This window comes from Eptesicus fuscus, chromosome 12 (genome assembly GCF_027574615.1).
Source record: "Eptesicus fuscus isolate TK198812 chromosome 12, DD_ASM_mEF_20220401, whole genome shotgun sequence".
Taxonomy (NCBI): domain Eukaryota; kingdom Metazoa; phylum Chordata; class Mammalia; order Chiroptera; family Vespertilionidae; genus Eptesicus; species Eptesicus fuscus.
The window spans coordinates 66,106,026-66,126,625 of NC_072484.1; the positions used below are offsets into that span (position 1 = coordinate 66,106,026).

The 20,600-nt window shown below is 44.8% G+C and overlaps 1 protein-coding gene across 1 annotated transcript in view; it reads right to left on the bottom strand.

The window, feature by feature from the left end:
• Positions 1–20,600, bottom strand: part of ARFGEF2 (ADP ribosylation factor guanine nucleotide exchange factor 2) — an 89,583-nt gene that overhangs the window by 21,011 nt on the left and 47,972 nt on the right. The window contains exons 19-27 of the mRNA XM_008159199.3: positions 20,122–20,273; positions 15,691–15,819; positions 14,506–14,664; positions 10,799–10,946; positions 9,570–9,669; positions 8,285–8,325; positions 8,013–8,182; positions 4,208–4,359; positions 2,120–2,292 (exon numbers count right to left, since the gene is read on the bottom strand). Coding sequence (XP_008157421.2) covers positions 2,120–2,292; positions 4,208–4,359; positions 8,013–8,182; positions 8,285–8,325; positions 9,570–9,669; positions 10,799–10,946; positions 14,506–14,664; positions 15,691–15,819; positions 20,122–20,273 — 1,224 coding nt within the window. The remainder of the gene's footprint in view (positions 1–2,119; positions 2,293–4,207; positions 4,360–8,012; positions 8,183–8,284; positions 8,326–9,569; positions 9,670–10,798; positions 10,947–14,505; positions 14,665–15,690; positions 15,820–20,121; positions 20,274–20,600) is intronic.

The following is a 20,600-nucleotide window of genomic DNA, read 5'->3' on the forward strand; positions in this document are numbered from 1 at the left end:
CCAGGCCAGCAGGGGAGGGCAGTTAGGGGCAACCAGGTCAGTAGGGGAGGGCAGTTGGGGGGGGGACCAGGCCTGCAGGGAGGGCAGTTAGGGGCAACCAGGTCAGTAGGGGAGGGCAGTTGGGGGGACCAGGCCTGCAGGGAGGGCAGTTAGGGGCAACCAGGTCAGTAGGGGAGGGCAGTTGGGGGCGACCAGGCCTGCAGGGGAGGGCAGTTGGGGGCGACCAGGCTGGCAAGGGAGGGCAGTTAGAGGTGACCGGGTCAGCAGGGGAGGGCAGTTGGGGGTGACCAGGCTGGCAGGGGAGCAGTTTGGCGTCGATCAGGCTGGCAGGGGAGTGGTTAGGGGGTGATCAGGCTGGCAGGCAGGAGAGTGCTTGGGAGCCAGCAGTCCTGGATTGTGAGAGGGTCCTAGATTGGAGAGGGTGCAGGCTGAGCTGAGGGACACACCCCCTCGCACCTGTGCACGAATTTTGTGCACCGGGCCTCTAATACATATATAAGATAATCTCAGGTGGGGTGAGTTCTAGATAAAGGGCAGAAGGTAAGAGGGGCTGTTTAGGCTGGTGGTTAGGGAAGTGAGAGAGGGTGAACCATGAGAAAGCCAAGTTGCAGCAGGATGCCAAGGTGTCCATTTAACTGAGGGTGCTTTAGAATGGAGTTTGAGGAACTACATTAAGATGTAAACACTGATCTGTGTTGTGCAGTTGCCCATAGTGGTTTGCCTGCCAAAAGCTGAGTCCTGAGCAAGGCTCTGGCCTACTCTGTGATCTTTACTCATCCCTTAATTATCTGTTTGTTTCCTTCCTAAGACCATACCTCGTGCTACCTTCTGAATGGAATCTTGTAAAGATAAATGTCAATGAGCTAAAGGTTAAAGGCAATTTAGAAACCTAAAGTTTTCAAAACCCTACAAATATCACATGATCTAGGAGAAATATATGCGTAGCAAGAAGTTTACTAAAAGTTAAAAAAACTTAAAAAGATGAAAGCTGACCAAATGCTTTACAATTTCCACAAAGATCAAGACCAGTAAACATCTTGTTAAGGATCGCAGGCGGACAGGGACTTCTGGTCAGTCCAGGGTGGAGGGACATGGTGCCAGCTCTGGGCTGGACTGCCTGGTGTGAATCCTGCTCCTCCACTTCCTAGCTGCGTGACCTTGGGCAAGGTGTTCTACTTTATTTTTTGATGCCTTGGTTTTCTCTTCAGGAAAGTGGGGAAAACAATGGTATAGTCACTTCTCATTAATCATGGTAGTTAGGTTCTCTAAAGTAGCTGTGAATACTGAATTAGCAATTTCTGAACTACCACTTCTAGGGGAAATTCAAGGTTAGGTTTCTGCGAGCCTCTGGTCATAACATTTTCATCAACTGATCATTACATAACCTTGCTTTACATGTATCTATTTAAAGACACCTTATTTAATATATACTGTTGGTTCATTAACAATGAATTCACAGCCAACAAAGCACTGTAACTCATGCCTGAATGAAGTTTATGTAAAACACTAGAGGCCCGGTGCACGAAATTCGTGCATGGATGTGTGTGTCCCTAAGCCCAGCCTGCACCCTCTCCAATCTGGGACCCTTCGAGGGATGTCTGACTGCCTAAATGGGCAGTCGGACATCCCTCTCACAATCCAGATCTGCTGGCTCCCAACCGCTCGCCTGCCTGCCTGCCTGATCACCCCCTAACAGCTTCTGCCTGCCAGACTGATCACCCCCTAACCACTCCCCTGCCAGCCTGATTGATGCCTAACTGCTTCCCTGCCGTCCCGATTGCCCTTAACTGCCCTCCACTGCCGACCTGGTTGCCCCCAGCAGGCCTGGTAGCACGTCCACAAAAGGCAACCAAAGTGCCAGGAGTATTAGTGGGGGTTACATATAAATTTCAGCAAAAAGGTGAATTCACAAACATGGACGCTGCGAATAATGAGAGTTGACAGTATTTCCTTCACAGGGCTGCTGTGCACCCTGTGAAGAATATGGCACATCATTATATCACAGTATAGCTAAACCAAGGAAGCCCTTTTTTGGGAGTAAAAGAGACGGGAAATAATAAATAAGTGGTCCCTCTTCTGGACTTGTGGGTGGATGTTAGGAGGGAACAGAGACACCTACTGACAATGTGGCCTGTGCTCTGGAAGGCCAGCTCCACGATGTTCCCGTCGTGATCCGAGGCTGCCTGGTGGAACACGGCAAAGATGTTCTTCCAGCCTGAGCGGATGTTGGCCGCCTGTGAGTTCACCATCTGGGCGATGCAGCGGATCACCATGTCCCGGATGGTCGGTGACCTGAGGAAGGCATGGGGCAGCCGTGTCATTTGTACTTTGTATAGTGGGAAGACATACACAGCTTATCATGTAGAAGCAGCACTTAACACATTTTTTTAAACCACGCAGTAATCCACATTCACTTAAAAAAAATTAGAGACAATATTTGACCAAAGCTTGGTCATGAATGTATCTTTTTGACTGATTTGTGACCAAAAGGGGAACTGTGGATTAAAAAAAGAGATTCTATGGAAAGGAACCTCACAGGATGATTGATCATAAATTCTTAATTGGGCAGGTCATGGTGAGTAGTCATGCCCCAGGCAAGACCTGTCCATAGTTTCTGTGCATCTAGGTTAACACACCTTTGAAATAAGAGACCACATAATCTTGTTAACTATCTTATAATCCAATCTCTGCCTTGTTTTTCCCCATCTCCATGTAATTGTCTTTATGTTTCCTCTTTAATATCACATCCATAAAAAAAGCCGCAAAACTATTATTCTCTGGAGCTTTGAGATCTTGCTCCCCAGCATATGTCGGCAGTTTGCCTCAAATAAACTCTTACACAAATATAAAAAAAAAAAAATTAGAGACAGTTAGTTGCCTACCCAGAAGCTACCTCCTACCTCCTTACAACAGAACTCTCACTGCAGGCAACATGCCCAACTTCAGGAAACAGATCATAAACGGTATAAGACAACATGGCAATCTTGTTGCATGTGCCAGGTCTTCGATTTCCCAGCCTCCCTTACAGCTAGGGGAGCGACATGATCTGCTCTGACAAATTAGATGTCAGAAAAAATGTATGGCATTAGGGAGAAGAGGTTTCTGGGAAGGTTTAGCTTTTGTCTTAAAAGAAATACACATGGCAGGTTCTGCCCCCTTTTCTCTTATTTTCATTCTGAACGGCAGCATGACGGCTGGAGCTAGAGCCTCAGTCCAGCAATCACAAACAATAGGCTCAAGAATGAAAGTGACCTTGTGGATGGCCAAACAAAGAAATGGAAAGAACCTGAGTCCTTGATAACTGGGTTATGACTGCCCCGTATAAAGAGTGTTTCTATCCCTATCTCCTTAATGTTCTTTAGAGTAATTACCAATGATTTACTGAACATTTACTTATCTATCCCACTGGAATATAAACAAGGACTTGCTTTTTAATTTTATTATGAAAAACTTCAAACATATATGTAAGTAGAGAGGATAGAGTAATGAATACTGTATACCTATCACCCAGTTGCAATGATTATTGAATCAGGGCCAAATGAAAATATAAATTTTTGACTGTTTTCATTATTGCTGGATGCTTGGCACTTAGAATAGTACCTAGGAGATGGCAGGCCTCTATAAAGCCAAGTGAATGAATGGAAAGGGTGACTACTTCAAAGGGCTAGTAGCTGCCCTGACCTCTTTATCACTTCCCTGGGGCACAAATGCTGAGTCACATAATCCTTGACCTTGCTGGAGGCTGCTTCAGCAGTGACTCTTTCTGTGCCCCTCGACCTCCTCCATCCCCCAACAGCCTCAAAAAGACGTGTGACGTATTACTACTATTTGCAGTGGTGTAATGTGTCCTTTGGGAAAGGTTACACACCGATTGCAATGTGATTTACTTAGAGACAATAGATGCGAATCAGAGTCTGTTCATTTTATTTGCTTCCACCATCAAGAAAGAAAAAAATTGTGTGGTTAGTGGTAGGGGGTCTTTTTAGGGGCTCAATGGGGAAAATTTAAAAAAATATGTTTTTATTGATTTTCTTTTTTTAGAGAGAGAGGAAAGGTGAGGGATATTGAGCCTATAACCTGGGCATGTGCCCTGATGGGAATTGAACCGGGGACCTCTTGGTTAATGGGTCGATGCTCAACCACTGAGCCTCACTGGCTGGGCCCAATGGGAAATTTGACCAAAGCTCTTTCAGAACAATGCACCTACCTGTTTTTCTTCATGATATGCTCAAAGGGTCTCAAAAAATCTTTCTGGAAACGGAAGTTGGCTAATTCTCCCTTCTCAAGAAACTTCATGGAAAGTTGCCTTAATGAGTCAACAGCAAAGATAGCCACATCTTCATTAGGGTTACAGCCAACCTGAGCAGAACAGGAAGTGAGGTGAAATAGGCACAGTGAAACAACTGTGGATGTGGGGTTCTGAACCTCAAAAATGGACATCTTGCCTTTAAAACAAATGCTCTGGGAAAACACACCGAAGGAGAAAAAAACAAGATTATTTCGTGGTTATGACCTATACAATTTTATTTAAGTTCAATGGTGAAAGTAATGCACATTTAGTTACAAGTTCTTTTAAATGTGCTTTGTTAAAAATTGTGGCAAAATACACATAACACAAAATATATATCATCTTAACCATTTTTAAGTGCAGTTTAGTAGTTAAAGACATTCACATTGCTGTACTAGTAGCATTCTCTTCATCTTGCAAAATTGAAATTATACCCATTAAACAATTCTCCATGTGCTATTTAACTTTATACGAACATGCATGACAGGTCAGAAGACCTGGAAGTCTCTGTAAAGCCTTTTCATACTGCCCACGTCTGCCGCCTAAAGCAAAACATTACAAATGAAAATTCGTAGAAATAGTGAGGCTTTCAATTCCCTAACATTGGACTTGTCTGTGGGTTACCTACTTTTAGGGACTGAAGTTATGGGTGTAAACTTCTGCCTCAAGAAGAAACCCTAACAGCAGAGCAAGGGGATATTCCTCACCCGAACCCCTGACAAATGATCTGAACCGTGTGCAGGAGCCTGCTCCAGGGGAGAAACTTCACTGACATGTGTCTGACTGGAAAATGTTTGAATTTTAACAAAAGTCATTATCATTTGCAATAATAAAAAAAAAGATCAATAGGAAAATGACTGCATGATGATAAGTTCACATGGAATAACATCTGGCAATTAAAAAAAAAGAATAAATCCAGCCTCATAAAAAGAAGGAAATTCTGTCAAAGGCTACAACATGGATGAATCCTGAGGATGTTATACCAAGTGAAATAAGCGAGATACAAAAGAACAAATACTGCATGATTCCATTTGTATGAGTACTCAGGCTCATCAAATTCACAGACAGAAAGAAGAAAGTGGTTTCCAAGGACTGGGGAGAGGAAGAAATGGGGGTCGTTGCTTAATGGGTACAGAGTTTCAGTTTTGCAAGATGAAAAGAACGCAGGAGATCACCACAATGAATGTACTTAACACTTTTGAACTCTACATTTATAAACGGTTAAAATGGAAAATTCTGTTATGTATGTTTTACTACAATTAAAAAAGAATAAACTCATATATTCTAGCATAATTAAGAAGCAAATTATAAAATGTGTGTAAGACTATTTATGTTTTTTAAAAAAGCAAAACAAACCAAGACAATATTATCTATATTTCTGAGTACCAACATATGCATGTGTATAGAAAAGTGTCTGGAAAGATTTATATCAAACTGATAAGAACAATTAGTTTTGGAGGCTGTCCTGTTGGGGGTGGTGATGGTAAAGATGTTTTTAGCTATAATTTTTTAAAGATGTTCAGGTAATGTTTATGTAATTAGAGACTAATAAAAAATATATCCCCATCCTAAAAATCCAGGAGAATTCAGGAATTCCTATTTCAGGAATACACACCAGGCTTTTTTTTTTTTTTTTTAATATATTTTATTGATTTTTTACAGAGAGGAAGAGAGAGGGATAGAGAGTTAGAAACATCGACCAGCTGCCTCTTGCACACCCCCTACTGGGGATGTGCCCGCAACCAAGGTACATGCCCTTGACCGGAATCGAACCTGGGACCCTTGAGTTCGCAGGCCGACGCTCTATCCACTGAGCCAAACCAGTTTCGGCCACACCAGGCTTATTGTGCAGCTTTGCATACCCCAAGACACACATGTGCCCTAGTTTAGAAGAAAAGAAACATGTGATTGTTCCAATGGCTCTGCTAGAATCCCCAGAGCTAAGTTACAGCTGTACTTAGCCGTCCATTTCTTCAAGCCTCGAGATTCTCATGTGCTCCAGTTCCCAAGAGGAAGCAGACATCTTTCTGAGGTGGTGGAAAGAATAAAAAGCCCCAGGGCGAGCAACTGAATTTTCCAAACTTTGTGCTTAACGGCACCGATTAGATGGAATGAAGTTGACAACCATGAAATGTCTAAGTACTATTTGCCATGTCCCAAGCTTGCCCAGAAGTGACCCAGTGATAACTGAGAACTGGCATGTAGAGTCTTGACAACAGAATTGCAAGTCGGAAAGGGAACTTGTAAAATCGACGCTCCCCAACAAAAGAAGTTCCACTTAACATGAAACCCAGACTTCCAGCAAGTTCACATCAATCATGTCAACTAATCCACTAAGCATTTATTTACCCGAACAGTGGGAAAGATGGTTGCTGAACGAGTTGACTTTAGATGAATGACAGTGTCACCATTCACTCAGCAAAGAGTTGCTCTGCGTCATCTTTAGGCTATTGTAGCTGTTTCCTCATTGAGGGTTCAGATGAAAGGTCACCTCCAGAGAGGACTGACATACTGTGTCACCTGACCCTTTACCATCAATTATTTTATCATAAAATGTGGGTGAACTCCCTGAGGGCAGGGACCTCATCTGTCCACTGCCTGGTATAGGCACTCAGGTAGTTTATTAAATAGATGTTGTGAGGTACCCTACTTGGAGTTAATAAGGATACAAAGTAAACAAGAACTTTGATTAGTTGATGTACCAAGTTAGATTATGCCTGACAATGCCTTATTTCTGTAGGGCCCGGGAGCAGGCTAGCAGCTGCCCGTGAGAGCCAGCAGTACCCAACTCTTCCTTAGTCTACACATTTAGTGGCATTATATTCCTAGCCTCAAATTGGTCCCCGGGGATGGGGGGAGCACCACAGAAATCAGCAGATGCTACAAATTATTTATCGGCACTCTACTGCTTCTTCTATATTCAATGGCAGACAACTTCTTTTTACAATTTTTCTTCTATTCAGTGTAGAGAGTGACTCTCTTTTGGGTAAATTGTTTTTTACTATTTTTAAGCATCTGTATTATAACTCTGTATTATTATATCTGCAGGCCTGAGAAATATTTTGTAAATTGTGAAGTGTGCTTTGGTAGGGAACAGTGTTATTAAGCTGTTACTTTTCCCTTATGAAGCAATTAGCATCACAAATACATACTTACACATGTGATACATACATATTCTTCTGATTTCTTTTTCTTTGGTCAATACAGGTGTGCATGTGTCTACCTGTATATAATGAAACCTCTGGTGGAGAGAAAGTTTAGTCTGGCTTTCTCTCAGTAGTTGTCAGTTTCAGAGCATAGAAGGCTCTTGCTTAGTTCTTTAAAAAGAAAGTGTTAGTTTTCTTGACAAAGGTTTCAGAAAAGTGGAATGACAATGGAAGTCAGAAAATAATGGAAGTGACATTTAATATGAAACTATATGGAACATAAACTTTTCAGAAAGCTCTTTAGGGTTTCATAATGCTTTCAAATACCAACATGTTTGTTGAGTGACTATAATGCTCTTTGTCATGTTAGCCTATATCCTGAATATGGGATATGGAAGATTTTGCACTTTGAGTTCTATCAATATGTAAGTATGCTATGGGTCCTACTGAGCTGTCCTTGACTCCACAGGGAAAATGAGTGATAGGCACCTAAACTCTCATCACTTCACTTCTTTTTAAAATTCAATTGCCTGCTGTTTTGGACAGTGATGGAATAGTTTTGAAATCTGAAGAGTTACCTTATTGAAGTGATCTCCAATCACATGCCATATTCGGGACCACTGCAGTCGGATCCGATTCATGTTGTAGTATGATATCTCCACAATCTTCTGTAAGCTGAACATGCGGGGGTGATGGGGGGAAGCCAGCTCGTCCATGGACACAGCACACAGCCAGCGGACAAAGTCAACTACAGGCCAGACCCAACAACACATGCGAGGCTTCGTTAGTAATGGTCAGACGGTCACAACATGAGGCGTCTGCAGTTGTCACAGAGGAGTCACATACATACCTATTGCATTTCCATCCAGTCTAGTAGATCCGGTAAAAATTCTAGGAAGATAATTCCAGACATAATAAAATAAAAATTAGATTTGGAAGCCTAAGTTTCAATCTCAAACAATCTTAGAAAAGGGAGAAAGGAAACATTTCAGGTCTGGTATCTCCACTTTAAAATAAATGCTGAGGCATCAGAGGTACAGAACTGTTCAATGAATTGCATTGCGAACAGAAATGCCTATACTGACAGAGAAAGTGACACATCAAAAGGAGGGGGGAAGAGTTAAAACATATTAGCATGTGATGTCACCACAGTGGGAGTGGCTGAGTGAGGACTTCCAAAAAGCTGCTCTTCCATGACAGCAATAAAAAACTGGCAAAAAATTGCCCTGGCAGGTTTGACTCAGTGGATAGAGTGTCGGCCTGCGGACTGAAGGGTTTCAGGTTCGATCCTGGTCAAGGGCATGTACCTTGGTTGTGGGCACATCCCCAGTAGGAGGTGTGCAGGAGGCAGCTGATCAATGTTTCTCTCTCATCGATGTTTCTAACTCTCTATCCTTCTCCTTTCCTCTCTGTAAAAAGTCAATAAAATATACTAAAAAAATAAATAAATAAATAAAAATAAAAAGATAAAAAAACTGGCAAAAAATTACCAAAATCAACATTTTCAGAACTGAACTTTGGAATTACCACAGGCTTATAAAAATGTTTATTCAAGAAAAATGGCTTAATGAATTGTGAACATTATGGCAGTTTTAACTTGACACAATTTGGTCACAAAGTTAAAGTTGCAATTTTTTTTAAAAGGTCATGATGCAATTCAAGGTCAAAATCGAAATGAATGTGAAGGATATGAGTTATGGATCACGTTTGCCACTTTGAACAGTTCTTAGTTTGAGTGATCTGGAACTGACAACATTGACAACAGTCAAACATACTAGGAGACATTCACCTAGTAAGTAACTACATAGAGCAGCGATTTTCAACTGCTGTTCCCTAAGAATTTTTAAAACATGAACTACTTGACTATTTAGTTAGGGGCACTGACCTCTTTTTCCCTTAGATTATCAAATAAAAATGACAACAGCCAACACAACAAAAGCCATCTGGTGTAAATGAATCAAAATATTTTACCTATTTTTTTTGGTCATATCTGCAACGATAAGATTTTTTTGGCGGCCACAGAACTTTAGTAATTGGTTTATATGTGCCATAAGATGAACAAGGTGGAAAATTGCTGACACAGAGCATGCCACGCCCCTGGGTGGTCCAGCTTCACTGGAGAGAAAAGTCATTACCTGTCTACAGCTACGACCACACTCTGGGAGCTGGTCTCCCCAACCGATTCCTGGAAACTGGCCATCTGTCTTTTATCCACTCCACCACTCACCAAATTACCTGAAACACAATGCGCAAAACCAAAGGTGCTTCCAAAACAGTCAAGTATTCAGAACACAGCATCAACATGCAGACAAAAGACACAAATGAGAATGGTTTGCAGGCAAAAAAATCCTCAACTGATGGTGGAGTAAAATGAAACTTGGGTTTTGGGGTTTGGCTTTTAAAATGAATTCTTATACTTTCCCTTGTTTGTATTAATCATCTCTCTTTCTTCGTAGTGTTTTACATTTTTATAGTATTACATGCCTATATTAAGGAAACAAATTTGAATTAATGGACACTAACCCAGAGCTTCTGTAATATGTAATGGCTTACACCTGCTGAATGTTCAGTATAATGTTCCAGGATTTCACTCCAGTCACCCTCACATGCACCCTAAGAAGTAGGTACTATTACAACCCCCCATTTTCATAGAGTTCATGCTTCTAACTGCTACTTTGTACTATTCTAACCACTGTTTGTGGGACCTAGGAGCCTGCTCTCTGTAATCAGATGGCCTGGGTTTGAAACTTACCTCTGCTACTTGTTTGCAGGGTGGCTTTGTACCTCACTTTACCCCCTGTACCTCAACTTTCCTCATTTACAAACGGGGGATAATAGTCCCAATCTCACTGACAGCTGAGAATGTGGCCTGGCATATCTATTTGCCCTATTTACTATTATGATTGTGTTACCAGTATATCACTGATAAGAGCCTCTCAATCCAACATATAGCCAGAAATAATTCTATTTTCATAAGAATACCATTTGAAAAAGCCCCCCAAATGAACATGGAAGAGAGGTTGATTCCACCTTTTAAAATCTAGAGATACACATACCCACTCCTCTAATAGGAGGTACCAAAGCTGTAGCCTTTCTAAAGAAAGTGGCTTTTCCTCCCAGTTCTAGTCTAGTTTTATGTATATAGAGAAAAGTAATGCACCCTGCTGATTTTGATAAAATTGGCATTACTTGACAGTTTCATGACAACTAAGACTGCTGAAGCAGCACTTGCATTAGTAAACATACTGTCAGCTGGCACAGAAGGAAGAGACGGTTTATGAGACAGTCCTGATGAGACAAGCAGTGTTTCATTCCGGTTAACTTGAGAGTCCGTGATGGCCAGCTGTGGGGCCTGGAGTCTTACCAAGACCAAGGCCCATGAACTCTTCTCCCACCAACGTGTGGCCCTTCAGGCTCCCCTCTCTTTCACGCCCAGCCCCAGACAGGTAGCGGGTCTTCACACCGGTTCCTATCAGCTGAGCGAGCTCTAGTTGGCTGATACACTTCAAGATCTAGTGAAAAGAAGGCATGAAGAAATGAGGCCCCATTTTATAGCCTAAATTAGTATGATCTTAAATTAGTCATTAAAGAGTCCTTTGAAACACACAGCTTTTCAGGTGAGAATAAAATCTGAGGGTGTTAGGGGGGTTTCCCTAGTCCCAGAATGTAGTTCTGGACAACAGAGTTCACTTAAAAAACAACAACCAATTATTAAAAAGGGAAAGAGCAAAATAAAAGCTGGTACAACAGAGTTATGCGATATAAATGTTTATGTAAATTTAATAAGTGCTCAAGACAGAAAAAAAGGTATTTGACTAGAGAAGGAGATTCCATCCACCATGCCATTCAATAAGTGCACCATCTATTCTGACTTAGGCACCCCACCTCCTTTCTACTCTACACAATACACTAGCCTCCCTGCTGTTCCTTTAACTTGACATATCTAGTCCTACCCCGGGGCCTTTGCACTTGCTGTTTCTTATGCCTGGAACATGTTCATTATACTCTTCCCCTTGGCTCACTCCTTAGATTCTCAGCTTAGGCCTGTGTCCTCAGAGACACCTCCTTTGACCACCCCAAGATCACACACCCTCCCCTGGTCACACACTTTTTAACATTATGCCATATAATTATTTGTTTGTTCTCTGTCTTAAGTGCCAACAGGGCATTAACTCTGTATTGTTCACTGCTGAATCCCTAGCACTTAAAAATAGTTGGCAACTATTACTTGGTTAACTGAATGAATGAGCATGTGCCCTAGAATGGATGTGCAGTGGGAGAAAAGAGTATCTTCCAGCCCTGTGGGTGGTTCTGGTGCTTGAGATCACATACCTACACACAAGCCTCTCTCACCTGGAGCTTACCTAAAGAAACAAACTAGTTTCCGCTTCTCCTGGAGGGAAAGCTAGCCTCATGAAACTCACTGGAGGATGGTGCACAGATCTCCAGATAAAGCCCTCCTGAGGATGTTCATGGGAACTTCTGACTAAAGCTGAGATTTGCCTTTCATACTGATCTTACAATCCAATCCCAGATGACAGGGCTCCACTATACCACTGAGCACTGCTGAGTATCTACTTAAAACTGTCTTCCTCTTGACTGAGAAAGGCACTTAATTCTACCAAAGAAAGCCATTCCCTGGTTGGTCCACACAGCACACTATTAAATTATTACTAGTAAACTATTAATGCCTACCCACCCCCTTTTCCAGAAGCTAGGGACAGCTGGAATCTCAAGTATGTGAATACTTGTGGCCAAAAATTTATTGGCTCTAACCTGATTTCTCAAGGTTTCTGACCATCAAATAGGTGGTTAATTCATTTTTAATATTTCCAGGTGTTGCAAATGCTTGGCAACCAGTAAAAACCCCACATGGGTCATACCTCCCAGATTAAAAAAATAAAGTTGTAGGAGAGAAAGCAGCTATTCATTAATTCACTAGGTATTAAGACACCTCAGAAGACAGGAAATTATTTTTTAATTGATTTTTTCTTTAAAGAGAGAGAGGAAGGGAGTGAGGGAGGGGGAGAGAAAGGGAGAGAGGGAGAGAGAGAGAGAGAGAGAGAGAGAGAGAAACATTAATTTGCTGTTCCACCTACCCATTCATTCATTAGTTGCTTCTTGCACGTGTGCTGTCTGGGGATCGAGGACTGAACCCACAACCCTGGCACATCGGGATAACGCTCTAACCGACTGAGCTACCCGGCCAGGGCAGGAAATTATTTCTTTAAAAAAGCACCCAACTTATAAAAAGCAAAACACCCATCCTCATCTGTTCTAACATGAAATACTCCAGAGCTGTATAGCAAAAGGAAAGGATGGGTGAAGATGGACAAAGGTCTGTGCCATGATGATCATGATGATAACTAACAATACAGGTCTAAGCCCTTTTGTGCATTTTAACTACTTTCATCCTCACAACAACGCTGTGAAGGTTGTAGAAAGGAAGAAGGGGAGGCTTAAAGACGAAGTAACCACTATGCCCTATAGGCAGGCAGAGGTGGATGCCCAGATCAGACACCAGCGGTCTGGCTCCAGGCCGTTCCCCGTAACTATTTGATCCCTGGGTGGGGGAGGAGGCTAACAGCAAATTTCTTTCTTGGCACCAGTCCCCACCACTCAGTACTCTCATCTCTCTTCTTTATACTTTTCTCTCAAGGACAAAAGTAACATATGTACATGTGTTACAGGTGCCCTCATCAGGAATTGAACTGTGATCTCCTGGTTCACAGATCAATGCTCAGCCACTGAGCCACACTGGCTAGGGGGTGGCGGGGAGAATGTTAATATTTTCCCCATTGATTTTTAGAGAGAGTGGAAGGGAGGTGGAGAGACAGAGAGAGAGAGAGAAACATCGATGTGAGAGTGACACATTGATTGGTTCCTTTCCGCATGTACCCTGCCCTGTGCTGGGGATCGAGGCTGTATCCAAGGTGTGTGCCCTTGACTGGAACTGAACCTGTGACCCTAGTCCAAGAGCTAACACTCTTCCACTGAGCAAAACTGGCTAGGACAGGATGTTAACATTTTTATCCTTTTAAACCTCATTCTCTTTGTATGTTTGGCACAAGGGATGAAGTCTCACAGTGTTTTATTATGACTTTTTGATATCCTCAGTATTAGTTTTTAATAACATCTTTATCTTTCTTCTCTAAAGTCTCTTTAATTCATAGGTCCCCCACTTCATCTACTATTTTTCTTGCAAGTTATTTGTTGAAGAACCTGGTCGTTTGCACTGAGGGTCTCTCATACCCTAATCTGCAGACTGCATTCTCATTATCATCATTTACTGTGCTTCTCTGTATCCTGTATTTCCTGTAAACTGCAGTAGAGGCTCAAATTGATTTAAGTTTGAATTTTGGGCAAATGTGACCAGGAAGTGCATGATGCCTGGTTGTCTCTCCTTTCCGCAACATCATTTTAAATGGCTATGTAACAGTCAAAGAACTGGTGTATCACACTTATTAAAAAAAGAGCAATCTTTCATTGTTGGAACATTTAGGCTGTTTCTACTTCAATCTTTTCCTTAGAACTAAAATTTCGATGACCTTTCAAGCACACTTGTACACATAATTATGTGAGAATGTTGGGATATTGTTTAGTTAAATGAAAATGTGAACCCACTAGCAATTTCCCTAATGGCTCATTGTAAATGCTGACCATTTTTTTAAAGAAAGAATTGGGAGATAAATCAGGCTCCCAGCTTTGTCCTAAATCTACTCGCTGAGGGTGAGAACTCCCAGAGGTATGTAAGGACTTGGGGAAAGTGGCATTAACATGGAGCAAAGCTGTCACAATAGAAGTGCACTCCATGAGGACACTGGCCCCGGGGTGTAAGATCACCTCATGAGGTGGTGCATCTGAACAAAATCATTTCCCTCACCACAGCCCCAGAGACTGACCTTTAGATATCTCAGGTATTTGTGGATAAGAGAAAACCCAGAGTTAAAGTTAGGCTCAACTTCGAGAAAACGGAAAGTGACCAAAGAGAAACCGACAGTGAATAAAAGGAATGTGGTAGTCACCTGAACTAAAAAAAGGCAATTACCAGGCTTTCAGAGAGACACACACCTCGTGCCAGGAATTCCCAAGGTAGTTGCCGTCAGTGTGAGCCACTGTGATAAGCGTCTTTATGGTGTCAATGTTTTTCTGCTTCATTTCTGTGATGCTGGAGCTGGCTGTCAGCAGGGAGAAGCGAGCAAGAGCCTGAACGTAGGCATCTCGTTCCAGCTGTAATGGAAGCCCAGGAGAGAACAGTGACATCCCACCCTGAGCATGACCGTCTTCACATCTGTGGGGCTGGTGCACTGGGCTTCTGTGATACCTTCTGTACACACGACAGGCTTCATGCACATTAACATGCCAGCTATTCCATGCTGGTGTCCTCCTACTATCAGAACATCCCACTGAGGCTCCCACACACCACATGTTTGAGAACTAGCCTTCTCCTTTTCAAATGACCTCAAACTTATGTTCCTGTTCCATTCCCTTTGGAGGGAGCAGAGGAGGAATCTGTTGAATGCTAACATTATCCCATAAATTCTGGGATCTGTAACAATCCTGCAAGGTAGGTCTATTTTTTTCACGTTTACAAATGAGGAAATACAAGGTATCTTAGAGAGAAGTTAGCTTGGCCAATGTCACATGGCTAGAGAAATAGCAGAGCTGGGTATTGAAACCCAGATTGCCTGATGTCAAAGCCTATGGTCTTGGTACAAAAGAAAATGTTAAACTGTAAAATAAATGGGAACAGAAGATTGAGTTTTTCAAAATAAATGGATATAAATTCTTATTGACTTAGAAAATGAATGGGACTGACAATGTCCTCATTTCATAAGTTTGAAAATTACATTTTATTTGCTAGAATTTTCCCAGATTCAAAAAGTTTACAGACATATTTATTTCCTACCGAACTATTTGCTCCCCCCAGAGAAGATCTGGAAATGAGGGAATTATAATAAAAGCTGATTTTTAAGCACCAGGGAAGGCAAGTTAGGCAGACCAAATCTAATCAAGTAGCTTGAACTTTCAAAGAAAGTTTTTCAACCATAAAACCTTTCAAAGAGAGTTTTAACCCAAACTTCCATTTTCTCCTCCCAATGAGGCAGTTGCTAGCACAAATCTGTGGGCTGCTTCTCAGTGGGCACAAGTAAGGAGTTTGCTGAGATTTTAAATGCCTGATAGTTTCCAGGTTTTGCCAAATCTAAAAGAACACAGCCTACCAGCATCTCTGGAGCTTTGTTAACTTACACCCACCTGCATTCCAAAGATGCAGGCGATCCGGATTGCACAGCGGATGCCCTCCAAACACAGGGAGGCCACTTCAGTGTCATCACAGTTCTGCAGTCCAATGCTGTAGGCTGCCAACAGCGGCGTCCACACCAGCTACCAAGGAAGGAAGGTTTCAATAATGTCTAGAATTTCAGTGGAAAGAGCACTTACAGGCCATACTGTTAGTTATGAGCACAGCCAGGATGCCAAATTCACTGCTATTTTTATTTCAATCTATTCCAGTGACAATATAAAATAGTTCCTCCTAAACTGTGGTCAAAGCTATCACCATTGAGATGCCATATACTACATGTACAGGTCAAAAGAAAGGATGGTAACTATGTGGCTAGTGTGCCAACACTATGCCTACCTGTGCTCACGGAAGACATCACTAACCAATCAGAGGTTAGTGTGAAAAGTAAAACCTATAGGCAACTTATCTCCTATAACTTAATTAACTGAAAGAGTCCTAATTCAATTATTTAGACTTTACCTATCCTCCAATTTTCTTGTGAACTCCCTGAAAAGAAAAGCTCACAAAAATCTAGAATTGATCAACTATGTAGCATTAGAAAGTGTTTCTTTTTTAGACAGTTTAAAAATAGAGAGGCCCGTGCACCTAGGCCCGGGTGAGCCCAAGTGGCCCTGGGTCCGGGAGAGGCCAAGCGTCCCTGGGTCCGGGTGAGACCATGCGTCCCTGGATCCGGATGAGGCCTCGTGCACCTAGGCCCGGGTGAGCCCAAGTGGCCCTGGGTCCTGGAGAGACCATGCGTCCCTGGATCTGGGTGAGCCTCGTGCACCTAGGCCCGGGTGAGCCCAAGTGGCCCTGGGTCTGGGAGTGGCCAAACGTTCCTGGGTGTGGGTGAGACCATGTGTCCCTGGATCCGGGTGAGGCCTCGTGCACCTAGGCTCGGGTGAGCCCAAGTGGCCCTGGGTCGGGGAGAGGCCAAGCGTCCCTGGGTCCGGGTGACCATGTGTCCCTGGATCCGGGTGAGGCCCGTGCACCTAGGCCCGGGTGAGCCCAAGTGGCCCTGGGTCCTGGAGAGGCCAAGCATCCCTGGGTCCGGGTGATACCATGTGTCCCAGGACCGGGTGAGGCCTCGTGCACCTAGGCCCGGGTGAGCCCAAGTGGCCCTGGGTCTGGGAGAGGCCATGTGTCCCTGGATCCGGGTGAGGCCTCGTGCACCTAGGCCCGGGTGAGCCCAAGTGGCCCTGGGTCCTGGAGAGGCCAAGCATCCCTGGGTCCGGGTGATACCATGTGTCCCAGGACCGGGTGAGGCCTCGTGCACCTAGGCTCGGGTGAGCCCAAGTGGCCCTGGGTCGGGGAGAGGCCAAGCGTCCCTGGATCCGGGTGAGGCCTCGTGCACCTAGGCCCGGGTGAGCCCAAGTGGCCCGGGGTCCTGGAGAGGCCAAGCATCCCTGGGTCCGGGTGATACCATGTGTCCCAGGACCGGGTGAGGCCTCGTGCACCTAGGCCCGGGTGAGCCCAAGTGGCCCTGGGTCTGGGAGAGGCCAAGCGTCCCTGGGTCCGGGTGAGACCATGTGTCCCTGGATCCGGATGAGGCCTCGTGCACCTAGGCCCGGGTGAGCCCAAGTGGCCCTGGGTCTGGGAGTGGCCAAACGTTCCTGGGATCCATCCGAGTGAGGCCTCGTGAACCTAGGCCCGGGTGAGGCCACGTGCCCCTGGGTCTGGGAGAGGCCAAGCGTCCCTGGGTCCGGGTGAGACCATGCGTCCCTGGATCCGGATGAGGCCTCGTGCACCTAGGCCCGGGTGAGCCCAAGTGGCCCTGAGTCTGGGAGAGGCCAAGCGTCCCTGGGTCCGGGAGAGACCATGTGTCCCTGGATCCAGGTGAAGCCTTGTGCAACTAAGCCCGGGTGAGGCCACGTGCCCCTGGGTCTGGGAGAGGCCAAGCGTCCCTGGGTACGGGTGAAGCCAGATCCTGGGTCCGGGTGAGGCCGTGCACCCCTGGATCCTTCCGGGTGAGGCTGGGTCCCAGGCCCGGGTGAGACCACGCGCCCCTTGGGTATGGGTGAGGCCACGTGCCCCTTAGTCCAGGTGACGCCGTGCCCCTGGGTTCGGCCGAGACCAAACCAGAGGGAGTCGGACCTCCATTACCACCTTTTGTCCACCATCCAGAGCTGAGGGGTCAGTGCTGACATGTACACATAAGGAACTACAGGACATCGAAATTGGGTCTCAAAAGAACTGTTGGTCCAGGGGGAAGCTCGCTACAGATTGATTCATTTGCCTGTCAGCATAAATATTATTGCTCGTCTCACATTCAGTTCTTATTAGTATATATCTAGTGACATTTGATCTCGTTCATCTAGAGGAAATGATGAACAACATAGACTGAGGAACAAGAACAGAACCAGAAGCAAGGAGGCATCGATCGGACTATCGGGCCTCAGAGGGAGGATAGGGGAGGGTAGGGGGAGGGTGGGGGGAGGTGGAGAGTTCAACCAAAGGACCTGTATGCATGCATATAAGCCTATCCAACGGTTAAGTTCAACAGGGGATTGGGGCATGCGTGGGGAGAGGGGTGGGATGGGAATGGGGGGATGAGGACAAATATGTGACACCTTAATCAATAAAGAAATTAAAAAAAAAATAATAAAATAAAAATAAAAATAGAGAGGCCTCAGGATATGGTGTTGTACTTCCACCTACTCTCATCTGATAAACTAACCCTGAGGCCACTGAGATGAGCTATCACAATAAAATGGTCTCTTTTGCCTAAATAATTATTAATTCATTAAATTCCACCAGCAACCCTATATTTGTCCCCATTTTATAGATGACTAGAGGCCTGGTGCACGAAATTCATGCAAGGAGGGTGGGGGGTGTCCCTCAGCCCAGCCTGCACCCTCTGCAATCTGGGACATCCCTCTCACAATCCAGGACTGCTGGCTCCCAACTGCTCGCCTGCCTGCCTTCCTGATTGCCCCTAACTGCTTCTGCCTGCCAGCCTGATCACCCCCTAACCACTCCACTGCCAGCCTTATTGATGCCTAACTGCTCCCCTGCCAGCCTGTTTGCCCCCAACTTCCCTCCTCTGCTGGCCTGGTCACCCCTAACTGCCCTCCCCTGCAGGGTTGATCGCCTCCAACTGCCCTCGCTCACAGGCCTGGTCCCTCTCAACTGCGCTCCCTTGCAGGCCTGGTGCCTCCCAACTGCCCTCCCTTGCTGGCCATCTTGTGTCCACATGGGGGCAGGATCTTTGACCACATGGGGGCAGCCATATTGTGTGTTGGAGTGATGGTCAATCTGCATATTACTCTTTTATTAGATAGGATAGAGGCCTGGTACACGGGTGGGGGCCAGCTGGTTTGCCCTGAAGGGTGTCCTGGATCAGGGTGGGGGTTCCCTTGGGGTGTGGGGCAGCCTGAGCGAGGGACCTGTAGTGGTTTGCAGGCCAGCCACGCCCCCTGGCAACCCAAGAGGAGGCCCTGGTATCTGGAATTTATTTACCTTCTACAATTGAAACTTTGTAGCCTGGAGCGGAGCCAAGCCTCCTGCTCGCTCCGTGGCCGGCAGCCATTTCTTTTGGGGTTTGTGTACCTTCTATAATTGAAACTTTGTAGCCTTAAGCAGAGGCCTGGGCCGGCCAGGGTGTATGGAAAGCTTTGCTTCCTCTGTTGCCGGGGGCAACCCTTGCCTCCTGCTCTTTCCAGCTCCGTAGCTGCCGCCATTTCTGTTTGGATTTGTTTACCTTCTATAATTGAAACTTTGTAGCCTTGAGTGGAGGCTTAGGCCGGTAAGGGCAGGCGGAAAGCTTGGCTTCCCTGTTGCCAGGGAAACCCAAGCCTCCCTCCCGCTCTCTGTGGCTGTAGTCATCTTGGTTGGGTTTATTTGCATATTTGCTCCTGATTGGCTTGTGGGTGTAGCGGAGTTAGGGTAAATTTGCATATTACTCTTTTATTAGGTAGGATGAAAAGAGAGAGGCTGAGTAACTGACCAAGGTCACAGAGCTACAAAGTGGCAAAGGCTTGGGGTAAAGGGAAGTGGAAGAGAGTATAGTGGGGGATATAGAATGATGGATGGAGACTTGACTTGGGGTGGTGAACACACAATACAGTGTACAGATGATGTGTTGTAGAATTGTACACCTGAAACCTGTCTTAATTTTGTTAATCAGTGTCATTCCAATAAATTCAATTAAAAAACAACAACAACAAAAACTAAAATGGCAAAGACAGGGCTCCAACCCAGACATTCTGACTGCAGAGCCTATGCTTTTGGCTGATGCTAGGGCTTCTAGAAAGGATTCACCTTAGTTACTATTCAGAAAGCAATTCCCAGACTTGGTCTTTCCTCTCCTCAATCTCTTCACCATTATATACTCGCTGGTTAGCTTCCGGCTGGTTAACTCCAGAATTGGGGTTAGCCACGTCCTAACTTCTCAGGATACTCACTTTGAACATTGGCCGGACGTGATCCAAGTGAGTGGCACTCGTAAATGGGGCTTTGGCGTGGCTCACAGCCTCCATCAGAGCTTTGGCTGTTTTAGCCATTTGCTCCATCTCCAAATTGTACAGTAGCCGTCGCTGCTTTTCACTAGCTACATCTACAGAGAAATAAGAGAATAAGAACTAAGACTCACTGAGTGCTGGCTAAGTGCCAGGCACTGCTTCAAAAGATTTATAATGACTAATTCACAAATCCTCCCAACCATCCTATGAGTCTGTTAGAAATATTATCATCATACAATTAGGCACAGAGGTGTTAAGTAACTTACCCAGGGTCACACAGCTAGTAAGTAGTACAGCTGGGACTTGAGTGGCTCTGGAGCCTGCACTATAAATCTCTACACTCTGCTGCCTTGCAAACAAAGACATGGGTAGCTTCAAAAGGGCCTTAACTAACAGAATTCTAATCAAGGTCGGCAAAATCA